The 16948-nt window shown below is 40.1% G+C and overlaps 1 protein-coding gene across 1 annotated transcript; it reads right to left on the reverse strand.

Annotated features, from left to right (window-relative positions):
- Positions 1-891: 891 nt before the first annotated feature.
- LOC123187714 (tRNA ligase 1) lies at positions 892-14807 on the reverse strand. The gene is made up of 27 exons (XM_044599639.1): positions 14654-14807; positions 14250-14585; positions 12912-12962; positions 12692-12774; positions 12516-12615; positions 12008-12086; positions 11656-11779; positions 10774-10880; positions 10530-10658; positions 9692-9756; positions 9426-9590; positions 9119-9279; positions 8690-8721; positions 8393-8574; positions 7744-7823; positions 7236-7301; positions 6861-7150; positions 6094-6201; positions 5124-5221; positions 4974-5034; positions 3005-3081; positions 2850-2921; positions 2691-2767; positions 2268-2348; positions 2013-2115; positions 1670-1828; positions 892-1512 (listed from the first exon to the last, which is right to left on the reverse strand). Exons 1-27 carry the CDS (start codon positions 14747-14749, stop codon positions 1120-1122), a joined length of 3375 nt encoding a protein of 1124 aa, XP_044455574.1. The 5' UTR covers positions 14750-14807; the 3' UTR covers positions 892-1119.
- Positions 14808-16948: the final 2141 nt, after the last annotated feature.

Below are 16948 nucleotides of genomic sequence, written 5' to 3' on the forward strand. Positions count from 1 at the left end.
GTTACTGAAAACCGTGAATTTCTGGGAGAATTTGAGATCATTTGGCGGAGCAGAAATTAGAATATTAAGAAGTACTCAGAATGACAAATCTGAAGCTCACAACTTCAGAAAGTACACAGAACCACAAGTCTGAAGTTTCTTAGATTTGGGAGAGCACGAACCTGTGCAGCAGCTCGGGGAAGGCAGAGCCCATTGCGGCAACAGCAAGCTCGGCGAGGGTCAGCAGGAGGAAGCAGCAGCTCGGGGAAGGTTCCACACAGCGAGACCTCGCTGCATCTCACGGACGCACAGCAGCATGCAGCGGCAGCTCGTGGAAGGTTGCGCACAGTGAGGGCGTCGCAAGCTCAAGGAGGCACAACACCACACAGCAGCAGCTCAGGGGAGGACGCCCTTGCCGGTATAGCCGCTGCGAGGTCGCACGACGTACGGCGAGGTTGCAGGGAGGCCATCCAGACGAACAGAGTACAGGCAAAAGGAAGAAGAGATAAGATACATGTCCGATTGGGATTAATCATCCTGATTTGGACCAGGGGCATTTTGGTCACATAATTTATACTATAATCTGCCAAATGATCCAAACCGTGTACAGAGGGCAAATTCTCAAGATTACAGCAAATGTGTGGTAAATCCTCAGTTACAGGGTAAACGGGGGCAAATCCTCAAAGTATAATTAAAGACGTGGCAAATCCTCAAATTCCTCCTTTTTATTGCAGTTTTGTACGAGCGAGATCAAAAGGGTGGCAGTTTTAATTTGTCTGTCATGTCACTCCAAAGAAATTACCAGCCCTAACCTCTCCTGCCGAATGTTCGCCAGCTAAGAGGGTCCTTCAGTAATCATTACCAATCTATCAATTTTGATTTATGTTAATTCGCAGGGGCACATGTTTCATCTATCCATGTATAAAGACTAGTATCAGTCTCGATGGGTCCTTTAATAATAGCTTGGAAATTTTGGGACCTCAACATATTTACGAAGCTGTTGCCATAACTCCTAAGAACCTTTAGAAATCCCTTGAAAATTTCGTGGCATGAAACTCAAAACATATTTACAAAGTTGTTACCCGAAGACTCCTGATTCCATGCTCAAGTCTACATCAAATTCTAAAACCAAGACAGGAATCAGTAGAAGTCAAGCACTCCTGAGATGGTGATCGGAGGGTCGATCAGTACACGTTTTGCTTGTCCTGATGAAAACAGCTGCGGCAGCATGTTTGCTTCCTTTGGTGCAACACCAGGGGCTGTCCAAAGAGTAACATGTGGCCAGTCATTTTTGGAATCGATCTTCTCGCCATTTACAGTTCCAAGTTGTGCCTCAAGAGCAGCCATCTTATCAGTGTAGAGGAAGGCGTTAAACGACACTGGGACTTCCTGATTCTGGTAGACTCCATAGCTAGCAACTGCAGCTACACCATGGGCTCTTTTGTGGGCAAGGGTGACATGAGCCTTGCTTAGGTTATCCTCCACTTTTATGCCGTTGAGAAAATTGTTTACATCACCATCATTCTGGCCCAACTGTTACAGTTACGCAATGTGTAAATGGTTAAATTAGAGCATCATCCATGACTGCTGCATGATGACAAAACCTTGCGGCAGCAGTCACATGACTACGAAAACTAGAACTGGGAAAGTTCATACACCTTAAGGACTAAGTTGAGCATGCATATCTTACCTTTCGGAGAAGGCTCAATATATCTGCCTGGGGTACTGTAACTGCAGCAAAAACGATATTCCCAAACCTTCGCTTTGCAGTATCAGGAGTTTTGACATCACCTTTTGCAACAGCCTTCAACTGTTCCAGTACTTCTTTCACCGCAACATCAAATGGAACCTAATAAATGAGAACATTATAACAAAAGAAACACATCCTCTCTTTCTGTACAGTGAAATTTGTAAACGTCACAGTAAACAGCTTCTTATGATTCCAGAGAATACCAGTGCAAGTCCCTAATTAAAGGTCATCATTTATAAACTACAAATTGCAAAACCATTCTATTGCCTAACAACATGGTTACCTGAATGGATGTAAGATAATTAGCATTCCTTGACAAGACCACACGTAGTCTTTTCTCCCACTGAGCCCATTCTTGAGCATATGAACCTTTTGATGGCTCCACTCTGATATGACATTATTGTGAAAATCAGCCAGCATATAAATAATCATGAATTTAATAATGTGTCGCTAGTTATGAAAAAAATGACAGCTGAAACTGCACGAAGTTTGTACTCCGAGAAGGGTGTACAATGAAAACTGCTTAACAGTTCCATACCTCCCATGCCTGCTTTGATGCAGTCTGAATAAGCTCATTCCCTCATCTAAGATAGTTTTGACATCACCAGGCAATGGAGCTCTGCATGAAATTTAAGTAGCAAACTAGCAGTTCAGTGGATACAAGTACGCAAAGCAACATATCAATCAGAATGTACAAAGAGGACATAGCCATTCTCTGGCACATGACATGAAAAACCACACATTTATCTGGATAACAAATGTGTTGAACAAGTTGTCTTCCTGAATGTTTAATCAAGTGAAAATAAAATAAAATGTATAGCTCTACTAACATGGTATTGTAGAGACATGGAATGAAAAATGCATTGCCCAGCCATATAAAAGAATGGGACAAACAGTATCAAGAATATAAGAAACAGGACATTTGATAAACTAGTGGCGGAAATAGTAACATTAATCTTACCTCTCTGGCTTCAGGAGAGGCATCTTAACCAAAGAGCCAAAACGCTCATATAATTCACTTTCAAATTCTCTTCGGCACTGAAATTAGTTTGTTGATGAACATTGATAATTTGGTATATTCCAGCAGGAGTTGAAACAGTTTATCATTAAATGTACATACCTTGCCATCATAGAGGTTGTAAAACATTAGCAAAATATAGCCAGCATTTGGTGATGATTTGTCCAGATTTCCCTTTTATAAATTGTGGAAACAATTTAGAATGTATAACGGTGAGCATCAACAAACTTGTGTAAGAGTAAATATCGTGTACATACCGGATGATTGACCCGTTGGAGTACACGAAACATGAAAACAGCAAGAGCTTCAAGAGAGAATGGATTTGAATCGGTGCCTGTTGATTCAAGGAACAAGAAGAAAACTTATGAAACTTATTCAAGAACAAGGCATGATCAGTCATAAACAGAGATGTATGCAATAAAATTTGTAATGTCGATCCAGAGTTTTAACAATCCCCTTGCAGGATATATGGAAGAGTGAATTTTCAATCCGGACTCATGATTCTGGAATAGGTGTCCATCTGGATTTTCGCACAGTTGATTTGTTGAATACAAGTAGCAAACGCGTACGCAGTGGCATAGGGATGCAACACATGCCCTCCCTCCCTCCCTCTCTTCTAGGCAGCGCTATAACTCCGACAACGAAAAAGAAATCAAGATTCTTCTTTGCGAGGAAAAGGTCTAGATCCATCATGGTCTGCTGGAGGTCATCCCAACACAGATGTGGTGCTGGGCTGCAACACCAGGAGTGAAGGCAGTAACCAAAGAATGGAGCTCGTGACTCACACGTCTTCATGAACTCCGACATCCAGCAATGAGGGTATTGCAACGACGAGATTTAGTATCCTTTCTTGCATTTTCATAACTCGTGAAATGCGAGTAGGCACGAATTCCCCCAATTTGCGACCTACCATAGGATTTGTTATGTAAATAGGTATATGTTCCTTTCCATTATGAATCGCGATTGTATGGCCAACCATTGTGGGTAGAATGCTAGATACCAGGGACCACGTAACTATTGTTTCTTTTAGGTCCGCTAATGGAGGTGGCCAGGAGGGCACGATAGTCGTGGAGATTGTTTAAGGTGGCGAGGCACCAGATCTGGCAGCGTAGACACCAACCCTGCCAAAGATCTCAGCCGGCATTAGCGTGGCTAGATCTGACCTTTGGTTCCATCCGTTCAGAATTGATTGTTCACGGTAGGGTAGATTCAACCAATTGTTTCTGTATATTACTATTCTCTTACCTGGTGTTATAATCTGGACCATATCTTACCTAATTCAGTTTTTCTAGGATTCAGGGGCAATACGGTCATATTTGAGTCAGACCGTAAATCTGGTGGTGAACCAGTGCGTGTGTTCTTATTAAAATTTGGTTGGACTCCAATTCCTGATAGTTATCTATTTGTTCATGTGTTAGGGCCTCTAAATCCAGAGTCTTGCCACTGATTGAATGGATTCAAATGGAATTGACACTAATTGCAAATTGGTTCTCACTTAATTGGGTTACTGCATCTAAATGGTGATGCTTTGTTCGTGTTAATGCGGCAATGGTTCATGTCGTGAGAATTTTTTTGATAAAAAAGTGGTGATTTAGGCGTAAAGTTTTGATACTCAAAATATTGATGTCTTGTGCACACCTGCTGTTAACTACAAATCATGACACTGTTAATTTAGATTAGTCAAGCCAATATTGCAGCGAGCCTTTTCTCCTTAAAAAAACAATCAATTGTGATGTCAATTGCAAATCTTAATCACGAACTATTCAAATTTTGAAGTAAGACCCATGCATGTGTTTAAGTGGGCATGCCCCGGCACAGAAACATGTTTGGCCGCATTGACTGCCGTGGCCCATGAGCCAGGCCACCCTTCCGCGGATGAAATAGGACATCAAGTAATCAATCTTCCCTACCTATACTGCTGGTGAATACATCGACATAGCCGATCCCAATGCACCTGTGCGGACATGATTGCGAGCTATCAGGTGCTCGTCCACCAAAACGACTTATTGGGAACCTAAGCCCCTATTGTGGCAAGTCAATAAGAGGCCTCACTGAGACTATTAATGAAGTCATGGGGTCCACATGATCTCTGGATTGATTTGAGTGCGATGCGTCACATTTCTCTCACAATTCAAACAGATGCAAAAGTTCCCAGAGAAATGCAATTTGATGTTTCTCTTTTGAGTTCCTTGCAAAATGAAAAATAAATAATGAAGCACAAGTTACCTTCAGAATCAGGAATAACAGGAACAGCAGCAGCCTTTGTCATCCCACACATATCCTCAATCTGGAACAAATGATTTATCAGTTCAGTTCTTCCTATATTGTCATAACCAATTTTCAAGGGGAAACAAAGCAAGGAAACAGTAATCTTGCCTGCCGCCAGACTTCCTCGTTTGGTGCATTTTTATCAGCGAGGGTTATTCTAAATGGTTTCTTTTTTCGCTCATCAGCAACCTTTTGCCAGTATCTTCCTGTAAGGGTGAACAGTTAACAAAATGGTCAAATAAATAATGTATTACTTTGGCCGAAATATAGCACCTAAAACAGCAGGAAATTTTTGAAGCAATAAGTAGCGACACAAAATTTGTGGCAATCTGAAAAACACTGACACTGATATACTGATAAATCTCTACTGCTATAATGCGGCAGTTATGAAATTGGATTTGCCACACTTCTTTCGTTTTCGCGTCAACACAACATTGGCAGTCCATTTATCAGCTATCTACCAGGCATGCAGACGCGTAATCGAACAGCTAAGAACTGCCGGATTCGCTCCCTGTTCTGGCGTCCCAGGGGGGATACACGTGCCAAACTCTGCGTACAATAATGAACAGAAAAAAAAATCAAACTACATCGGCATCCCATGCGAGGGGGGTTAACAATATTCCTGTCACCTCATAATATGCATGTGCGGCACCGGCACAGCAACATGACTTTGCGTATTTTGCCCCTCTGTATGTAAATTATACTAGCTCTGAACATGTTCTTGGTCCGAAAGTGCTCCGGAGATGTAAACTGGGGATAATGTTCTATCTCTAATCAATGCTGGCTAAAGTGGTCTACTGTCCATGGAAAATGTATTTCTTGGCAAAAAGCAAACCTTATCAGCTGCTATTTAGAGAATAATGAATAATATCTTTGTCAGAGCAAGGCACACACCAATAATTTATTATCGTGGTGAACAATAGGGTAGTCCTAGAGAAGGCACAGCTGTGATGATCTACTATATGTGACCACTAGAAAGCTGCAACAATTGAACGCATCCACACTCCAGTTTGTAGAAGATCTAAGAACAAGTTGGGCCCGATGAACATCAGTAGAAAATGTTGCAGACGTTCCATACCTTTAGTACGATCTCCCATCAAACTATGAAGAGGACGATTATCACCAAGGCCACCGGGCGTGTTTAATATTTGCTCACATAAAGCAGATTTCGCACAACCAGGTATACCTGAAAGAAGAATAAACATGACAAAAGAAGATAATGAGCCATAGTAATTACTAAGCGAGAAATGTTTGGCAGCAGCGAGAAATGTTTGGCAGCAGATATATTTTATAAAAAACTGTTTCAGGTATGAACCAGGTGTTGCATGACTTCATATGATACGTTGATAATAGAGATAAGAGGTAATATATATATATATATATATATATATATATATATATATATACACAAACACGGCATTACTGAAGAAAACAAGGTTTGTCTGGCATTGAGGCATACTGACACCAACCTTAGGGCCTATACGTATGCCCATTGGATTTATAAGCTTAATCCAGGCAGCCAAAGCCCAAAGAACAAGTATTTTTTATGCTTACGGATATGAACATCTGCTAGTACCCAACTTCTATGGCTAACTAATCTGCTTTATCTGGTTAAGCTATTAAGTTCGATAGCTGACATAAGCTAAAGCCACGCCAAATAGGGTTCCTGCATCTTATGAATGCTCAAGCGTGTTAAAAAATTCAGAACCAAGAATCTGTGTCGTCCTTTTTTTTATCTTTCTTGAGCAGTGGTAAACATTCTCAGTATCCCGATTATTACAATCACTGAGTACAATTCAAAATCAATAAACTTAAGTCTCAGAATCTGGTAGAAATCAAATTTACCAGGAAAGAAGACAATAAGGCCCTCAGTTTTCGAAACAACGTCCAGGGATGTCGACGTAGGACTAGAAGGAGCTGTCCCACGTTCTGGCTGAAGGTCACCCTCTTCATCTCTCTGTGCATCAAGTATGGCCAAGAAATTTTCTGTTTGAACCAAGTCACCAGCAGCCCCTATCAAAGCCTGGTTTGCAGGACTACGCTTAGCATATTGTTCAAGGAAAGGTTCTGCTTCGCTAAGATATGTTGAGGATGGCAGCTGCTTATTTTGATACTTTCTTCTGATGTATACAGCCCTGCAATGGGTAACCAGTTTAGTTAACACAAACGTTTGTAAGAAACTAAGGATAAATGCTATGAAGAGAGAATTTAGCAATATACCATTCGTCCAACATTTTGGTGAGCTCTTTCTGCTTACTTGCTGATGTTCCCCAAATCTTCATTTGCCTATTTAACACATTCAGGAACATTAATATCAGGGAAAGCACTGCTTCTATTCAGTACAAAAGCAGCAAGACCATGTAATTAGTCACAATTGGCAACTCAGCTACAGCAATTGCATGTGGTAGAATCTTCAAGCATGAAATCATCACTTGCCGAAGGAAAATTCTTGAATTTCACAAAATTATAGACATCTGTGTGTCCCTGCCTTATAGGTATTGCCATTCGCTGTTATATATATACCAACTAGGTTGAAGGCTGGAGGATGTGTTACAACTGTTTTCTGAAATTACATAAATTATGTAGAGCACAAAACTAAACCAGCAATTATAAAGTTCACAAAATAGTTAATTGTCTCTATTGGCATTGATTTCCTATCAATTGTTCAAAGAGAAGCAGAGGAAAGTTGAAGCTTGAAAGTTGGATAAGATTGGCCTACATGGCATACCTCAGGTAATAAGTTCTATACGCAGATGGGCCATCTTTGAAGAGGGTGGACAGGCCATTCCGAATTAAAAATGTCCTTATCTGTCAGGTAGAAATACAAGAAAATTCTTAGAAAAACATATTCAGCAAAGTTAAACCTATACAGTTGTAGACCTCTCCCATGTGCAAGAATGAAGAATCTACTTAAGGAAAGGGAGTCCAATAGTCCATAGAGAAATGTCAAGAGGGAGATCCGCAGGAAGTAACAGGAACGCACAACCATAAGCATGCACATTAGTACCATTGCAAAACTTAATTACCAAATTGAACATGATAGTAACCAATCCCAAGTAAACAGGATAGTATTCATCTATACCAATATAAAAAGACCCAAAGGGGCAGATCCAATTAATCTCGACCATCAAATCATGTCAATCCAACAACCTAGACTGCTTCGATGTCGAGCGCTCAACACGTTTAGCGTGCAGTTAATTTCATGCCAAAAATAGTGCTAATCACATAATAACACGCAAATAATATCCACTTAATATCCACATGCACTTAATATACTTCTAAATTAACGTGCATTGCACGTACACATTGACTAGTATCTCAAGAAGTTGACCAAATGAGCCAAGTCCCAAAAGAAGCTGAAAACAATAGCAAAGTACCTTATAAGTCAGAAATTTTAGTTTAACCATCAAATTTGAATCCTCGTCAGCTAGACCATCCTTACTTGACAAACTTGAATCCAAAGCACCATTGATATTTCTCAGTAAAGTGTTACTGTCTTTGGAAAGTTCAGCAGCCTTCTTATTATTCGCCTTGAACAGGTTTACATCAACAAAGAAACCTAACCATGAAACGTAGATCAGTCAAAGGCACATCAGTGCATGCATTAATTGCAAGAGTTAAAAATTGATTGTCATGAGAGGTGAGAGTTTTATATAAAAAAAGGTTCAACTTACCTCTGTACAGTGGCCACAACTCTTGATTTTTCCTATAAAGGGGAATGCAGGATTCATTAGACCTAATAAATCTCAAAAAGAGAAGAATAAAGAAAATACTTCCATAAGTTAATGAGATACTCTCTCCATTTCATATTACAAGGCGTAACTAAGTCAGGCGTGGGAATTCAATAAGCCCATTATTAGTGTAGGAAAATGACCATGGTAGCCAACTAGCCATGAAGTCATTGTCTATGGAAGGAGAAAACAATTAGTATGAGTATTTAACCATAAAAATGAAGGGAGATGAGAGATGAATGGTGGCAAAAGCAAGAAAAAATAGTTACTTCCAAATGCAGGCCTTATATTTTTTAAGAAGGGTGCAAAATTAAACTTTATAGTTTGATGAAATGGAGGGAGTCATACACAAGGATGATTTCACAAGCTTACCTCATCTCTTGCTGATAGCGTCTAAAAACAGAATCACTGTACACATGGATAACCATCTTGTAACACAAGTTATCATTTGAAAGAGAATCAACCTTTTGATAATTCCAGTAAGATTTGAAAGATGCAGAGAAATTTTTCCGCTTCATCAGACCAATCATCTCCTGTAACAGTCCAGAACAGGAAGAATTACCATATAACAAGCTATTGGCTTACTGGTGTTGCAGTTATCATGCATTTAAAATGGAAGTATCTCTATTACGGTCAAGAACAATGTATTGTTGGACAAGAACCAATAAAATCTGCTAACCTGTAATTTCTTAGTTGCATAGTCCGTGGGATGTGCTTGCAAAAAATGAGTGACAACTGATTTATCAGCATTTCGAGACTGGGGCTCAAGACCACTGTATCCAAACCAATCACGGTGGTCTGGACACATTGAAGATCCAACATTTTCAAGAAGTGCTTTAATTTGCTGTGATGTAAAAGTAGAAGTTACAGCAAGGTAGAACTAATACAAAGTTAAGACAAAGCACGAAGGAGAGGAGAATACCACTTCACAACATTAAATATTACCTGCTTCTCATCTGACCTATTAGCAGCACATATGTCTCGTAAACTTGGTCCTAAATCAGAGTCACCTGCATATAATAGTAACTCTGTGAATCAGTAGACATATAAAGTGTTTACAACTTCACAGATAAGAAGTCCCAAACAATCTCGGAACATGATCAAATGCATCAGAGAATCTTTGTTAGGATAGATGCATATTGTACTGACATTAAGGTTCTCAGATCTGTGACACCACTTTCCAAGAGTGAATGTTTCTTCTTTTTTTGTTAGTTTGAACTCGAACCACCTATGATAAATTGATAGGTTGAACTTAAAACCACACGGACATTCATACTCCATATTTTCATGTTTGCTGGATCGTTTCCTTTGTATTCACTTGAGAAGAATTGATCAATTGTGATTAACCTCTGTGATCTACAGATCCAACCATGATATATCAATTGCTAATGATTACAAAATAGTTATGCATGTAATGTGTAGGCATTTTTTTTGGTAAACGGCAAATCTCTGTATCTGTGTATCGGACTATCGGGTCAATATGTATTTGACTATAAGCATTGGTGTTGCAGAGTTAGCTCAGAGTCGGAAGCACACTAAGTGACTGGCAGGATTAGCGCTGCCATATGGTATAAAAACTACAAATATAATAAAACCAAAAAAAGGGTAGCCTGGTTTTCTTTATATGAGAAGAAGTCTTATTAGGTGACTTCAATTTTTTTTTTAAAAGAAACTTAATATTTAGATGAAAGCTTGGTCAAGGTCATCTATATATAAACCGAACCTTCCTAAATAACTCACCTATTCACTCAAACAACAAGATAAATTCATTATAGTGGCTTACCTCCATCTAATGAAGGTATTGGAAAGTTCCTCAAAACCTCTTCCATTTGAACTGAACTTTCACGACTGACAATACGGGCAACCAGACCTTCAAGAATCTCACCCTGCACCATTACATGATCCTTTGACCCTAGAACAAATAGTTACTACTTTGATAGTGGGGAGAGATAAAAATATACCAGACCAGTTTATAGCAGAAGTGTAGAGAAAAGAGTACAGGAAAAAAACTTTCAAGATGGTCATACCTGGCACAGATATATCAGCTATTTCATCAAGGGCTTTGCATACAGGTGTGGCAGTACCCTCTTCACACAAAGCGTCATAGGCAGCAAAGAATGAAGTGGCAGATTTCCTAATGGAGATGTAAACAGAAAGCATAACAATGTTATGAGCGGACCCGGCGCCGAATGAATATGTGCGTTCATCTGAAAGTGATACTTGCATGCAATCAAACAGAGGAATGGAATGAAAATAGCTGTTCGGTGACAGGCACCAAGAAAAATCTGTAGGACAATCTCTAGCAATAATGCAATATAGACAGTTCACTTAAGAGCTCCAAGAGGATGCACATCAACATAACAGTTGATGATACACAGGAGAACAGAACAAGAATTTAGTAACTTCACGAGCATAAGTTGGCTGATTTTCATATTCAAGCAACAATCTACTGTGGCAAACATAATAACATCAACATAACAGTTGATGATACACAGGAGAACAGAACAAGAATTTAGTAACTTCACGAGCATAAGTTGGCTGATTTTCATATTCAAGCAACAATCTACTGTGGCAAACATAATAACACAGCACTTGCTTTTGAAACACTGGACGGTTGCAAAACATGGGATGTCACAATTAAGAAGTGGATGTCTTCTCTCTTCTGTACAGTGCGACTACATGAGGTGCCATCATTAAATAAATAAATTAATTGTACCAAGTCTTCCATCCTCCCTTAGTCCCATTAAATGGGCAATGCACATATCATGTCAAACGCCTTATTTGTACTGTGGGTGTGCATATATGAGCGTCTGCGTTTGTACTGTGTTTCTAAAAGTAATTGTGTCAAACAAGGCAGCCAAACACTATAGGCGGAGAACCTTCCACACATGAAGTTATCAGATGGGCACCTTGTGGAAAATAGCCAGACATGATTTGTTGGTAGCCGCCATTTCCGACAAAATGAAATCACCTCTGGGGTAGAATAGAACTGAGGCTTGCCATGGCCCAATTCTGTCACAGCTGTAACCACAGCTGCACAAAAGCCAAAATATAACTGATATAACATCATACCAAAGGAGATTATCAATAATGAGGAAGTTGATGAACTGGAACAAATGCAGCAGGTGACTTCATACTTCAGAAGGAAAATGTAAGAATAATGCAGCATTTACAGCTTGAATGCAATATCAGAATGAAATGATGGCGAACAAAGTACACATTGAACAGTGAACACTTTAGTCAGGAGAAAAATAGGCATACCATAATCATCCTTTGGCCTTTGCCCATGGTCTCCTAATACAGCTGTCACAAGTTCCATTGAAATACATATTCGGTTTTTCTAGAAGCACAAAACAGGGGCAAAATCAGAAATCTTAAGAGAACTGCTGAGAACAAAAGGCACAGAGGATAAAGTAAGGATGCTTGATTGTGCTTAATTCCAACAAACTAGCTCCAACAGTCAAATAAGCACCAAGGCATGTTTTGATTTAATTGGTAGGCATTAGATTTTATATTTGCTTATGTGAGTTTGTACAAATTAGGAAAGATGTCAAATTAAGGAGCTGTGATGAAAAAAAATCGAAGTGCAAAATATATATATATATATATATAATAATAATAATAATAATAATAATTACCCAAGTTGCACTTATACTGTAAGCTAAAGAATTGATGTGTATCAAGTACTGAAAGGCCCAGACACAGGAACATGGAGAACAAAAGTCAACACATGAAATTCTTGACAAAAGCTGCAATGGGTGTGGAATACCTCGAGAAAATCATTGAATTCCGCTTGCATTTTAGGAGCTTTGCTGCCCCAAGCTTCACGAAATAAGCGACCCAGGACAAAAACGCCCACGGCGGTGAAGCTACAAGCCGAATTTATGCCTTCAGTCAGAACACAAGTAGCTCAAGAAATAATGCAGATAAAAGAACAGAGCGTACATATTTCCAAAGCTGTTCTTGGCATATGCACCACCAAGGTGACCAGCATACATAAACAGAGATCCTGAGTGCTTTTGCGTAACCTGGAAAAACATAATATCTTAGCAGGATAAACACTTCTTATTAGGCAGCAGGGTAATCACATCGAACAAACAGTATAGACTCTAGTTTTAGTTCCCAAAAGGCAATTAATTAGAAGGAAATAACGAATTAGACATACCTCAATGGTGGCTAATCCCTGTGACACAATCTCAATCATCCGAGTTCTTGTCTGCAATCACACAGGTGGGGTCATAGTGAAAATTCTAGTTAATATTCCATTTACTAAATGGGAATAAGAGACACTAAATGAGCCAGATCCCACTGTTACTAAAATATCTCCTGTATAGTTAGTTCATTAATATATTCCATCAAGAACAACTAAATACGTTCATATTTATCAAACCCATCAAGGTCTATACAGCTACATTGCAGATTGCAGACATCATGTTCAAGCATCCAATGGCTGAAAGTACAATGGAGTGCATGGATTACTCAGCAAAAGAAAAGAAAAACTCTTATATCACAAATGCAATGAAACCTAGCAAAGTGAGTAATTCTGATTTAAAAAGTTGGAAACTAGGCTCCTTTTACTCTTTTAGCATTGCGGTAGATTCTGATAATTCCGTTGAACCGCTTTTAGATATTCTTATTATATTTTGTTTGTTGTGTTCCAAATCATACAAGGACAATAACTGGAAAACTAAATTTATCTATTGATCTGATTTACTAAAAGGAGTAATAGACTTTCAAGTTTCAACACGCTCTTTTCAAACACATCAACCGCAAACTAAGCCCAAGTGTAGCAGGACAATTAAGGTGGCCTGTCTTATAACCATTATAAAGTATGGCTACTGGAAACAGGGGAACAAGGTCACAAATCATGATGTTCAAGGTCTATACAGCTAGAATGCAGACTGCAGACATCATTCTCAAGTATCCAATTGGCTGAAAGCACAGTGGAGTGCATGGATTATACTCTGAAAAAACTCTGTTTCTGCACAGTGGAACAGAAACCTAGAAAAAAAACGAGCAATACTCTTTTAGCATTACAGTAGATTATGAAGTTCCATTGAACCGCTTTAGATAGCCGTGTGTTGCATTTATTGTGTTCCAAAACCATATGAGAACAATCAGTGGAAAATAGAATTTATGGATTAATCAGATTCACTAAACAGAGTAATAGACTTCTCACACGTTCTTCTCCAAACTAACTTGTAGACACGCACATCACATCAAACGCAAACTGAGCCCGAGTGTACCAGGAATATTACGGTTGTCCCATCAACTAAAAATCAACTAAAGTTGGGTCAAGGTATGGCTACAGGAAACTGTGGAACTAAGTCACTACTCGTAATGCGAAATGTGTCCACAAGCATCAAACGATCATGAACACCGAGCAGTTCCCCGACGGTTACTCGGGAGACACTTGTGTTGATTGTCACAAGGTGATCGAAGCAACGAGCAATTCAACAAACACCTAGATGATGATGAGGGGGGGACCCAACCAACCACGCACCTCCTGATCAGATTTCTCGTTCTCGAACTTGGGGTAGAAGGTGGCCCTGATCTGCGCCTCGGTGAAGGTGTTGTTGTCCACCGAGAACTCCGCGGCCCCCTTGATCAGCCTGGAGAGCTTGTCGTCGGCGCCGCCCTGCTCGGCGGCGGTGACCGCGGAGGACGAGGACGAGGACGCCGAGGTCGCGTAGCCCCTGGGCACCCACACCTGCGCCGCCCCTGCCGCGCTCGGCGCAAGGGCCATCCTCTCGACGGCCGCGGACGAGGGGGCCGGGGCGGGGGCTGGGGCGGGGGCGGGGGCGGCCTTGGGCTTCCATCTCTGATGCGTCTGCTTGCCCTGCGGGAGACGCGGTTAGGGTTTGGGGAGCTCGAGAGGGGGGGGAGGAGGAGGGAGGAGGGGCGTACGTGGTCGCGGCGAGGAGGCATTGCGAAGGGCGGGGCGGGGAGGAGGAGGGGGAGGAACCGCCTGGGGCTGTGGGAGAGAGAGAGGGAGAGCGACATATAAGTGCTGGCCACGCCGGGGCGGGGGATGGAAGAAGTCGGTGGGGAAGTGGCGCCGCCGAAGGCACGGCAGGTTCAGGAGGGTTTAGCGGCGGTGGCAGGAATGCTAATGCTAAGACTTGGGCCGGGCCATTTGGGACGGCCCGAGGCTCGCCTGCAAATGGCACTATTGTGGGACAGCCCACTACCAAAGTTACAGCAGTTGAAGCAACAGAGCGCTCGCCCAGCGGGCTTTTTTCTCAGTGAGCAAGCGCTGGGTTTTTTAGCATCAGATTTTCTTGTTTCATCCTTTCTATGTTTTTGTTCATTTATTTATTCTTACTTACATTTGGATTCTGAGACACTAAAAGTGTTTGTGGCACATTTTAAAAACACAGTATAAAAAAATTCACGTGGCTAAAATGACGATCGCATTAGATAATATTGGTGACATTTAGAAAAGTGTTCGCACGTTACAAAAATGTGCTCGTGACGTTTAAAAAATATATGCATGAAAATTTTTTGTGTAGTTTAAAAAATGCTTCATACCATTTAAAAAATGTTCAATGTGTATTTCAAAAATGTATTACATTTATTCAAAAAACATTCCGATGTGTATTTCGAACAAATATTTATCACGTTTTTTTAAAAATGTTTATACAATGTAAAAAACGCTGATTAATTTAAAAACATACCATTAAAAAAGTTCAATGTGTATTTAAAAATGTATAATATGTATTTAAAAAAGTTCAAGACATGTATTTAAAGAAATGTTCATCATGTATTTGGCAAATGTTCAACGTGTATCAAAAATAAGTTCCGTGTGAATACAAAAAATATACAATGTGTATTAAAAAGTATACATGTATTGAAAAAAGAAGAAGAAAAAGAAAGAAACTGATAAAAACACATATAATCAAAGAAGAAGAAAAATAAATAAATAATGAAACATGTATTGAAAATATTTTAGCAGCCTTTACCCCCAAATTAAATAGATATCTGACTATTCATATGCAACATGAGTTAGTTTCTTCAATAGTTCGGATATTGAAATGCAACATGGCAGATCTATGGACAACGAGAAGGATGTAACCAACAACGCGGCAAAAACAATGATGAAACCAACAAAGGATAGCAGAACTTGTATGTGAAAAATGTACCAATGTGATGCTTATGATCTACAACTGTTGTATGTGAGGCTAAAAATGTATGTTTATGCCATGAAATGTAATGTAAAAGATTCGTATATTCACATATGAGATGAAATATTGACAATATTTGTATGTGATATTGACAATAGTAGTGCAACCCAAAGTTGTCGATGATGAAACTCTGCTTGGGGCCCTTGTGATTGTCAGCACTCGTCGGCTGACCCACCTGTAATGATGAAGTCTTCGTTGACCTAGAAGCACTGACGAGTCGTTGCATATCGGTGATGATGCGCTTTGGTCGGTCAGTGTTGTTTTGGCCATGTAGTACTGATTATATCAGATCTATAAATACACGCTACAAGAAGAGAACACTTGCAACACCCTTTAAAAAATAAAATTACATTATAGTAGGAACACTTTCATGACAATAAACTTGGGAAAACATGTATCGACTAAGCATTATGAGAAATGTCGGAAAAGCATCTTGCACAGCCCTACCGCACACTTGGATGATATTTTTGGGCCTTCCATGACAAGAATATTCGTGTAGAAGAGAGGGCGGGAACTTTTCGTTGATTGCTCAGGTGAGTTACACCTCGCTCGTTATACGCTCGGTGGTACCAGCCTGGTCATACTCGGATGCCAGCCTCTCATACAAACGCACACATGTGGGGGTGGTTTGCATCTAATATATTTTCAAAATACAGTTCATGCATTTAAAAAAACAATTTTAAAACGAGTGGGAGAGGGCGGTGTATGAACCAAATGCAGGGAGCTCACAGATGATGGCCCTCATATCCAACTCGACGGGGTTGTTTTTAAAAGTTTGAAACATTCCCTGGCGCTGGTGTGGTCCAATGGCAGGTGTGTCATGTGGTGGTTTGGGTCACTACCTTGCTATTGATCATGTTTGAACGCTTTGCAATTAGGTGGACACGACGACACTTTCAATGAGGACAGGAGGGATAATAAGCAATGTGGAATTGTTGAGAGGCCTCGAGTCGTGCTTATTGTGACAGGAGCATACAATTTTGTTCTCCAGCTACATGTTTCCTAGTATAGTTAAACT

This window comes from Triticum aestivum, chromosome 2A (assembly GCF_018294505.1).
Source record: "Triticum aestivum cultivar Chinese Spring chromosome 2A, IWGSC CS RefSeq v2.1, whole genome shotgun sequence".
Lineage (NCBI taxonomy): Eukaryota > Viridiplantae > Streptophyta > Magnoliopsida > Poales > Poaceae > Triticum > Triticum aestivum.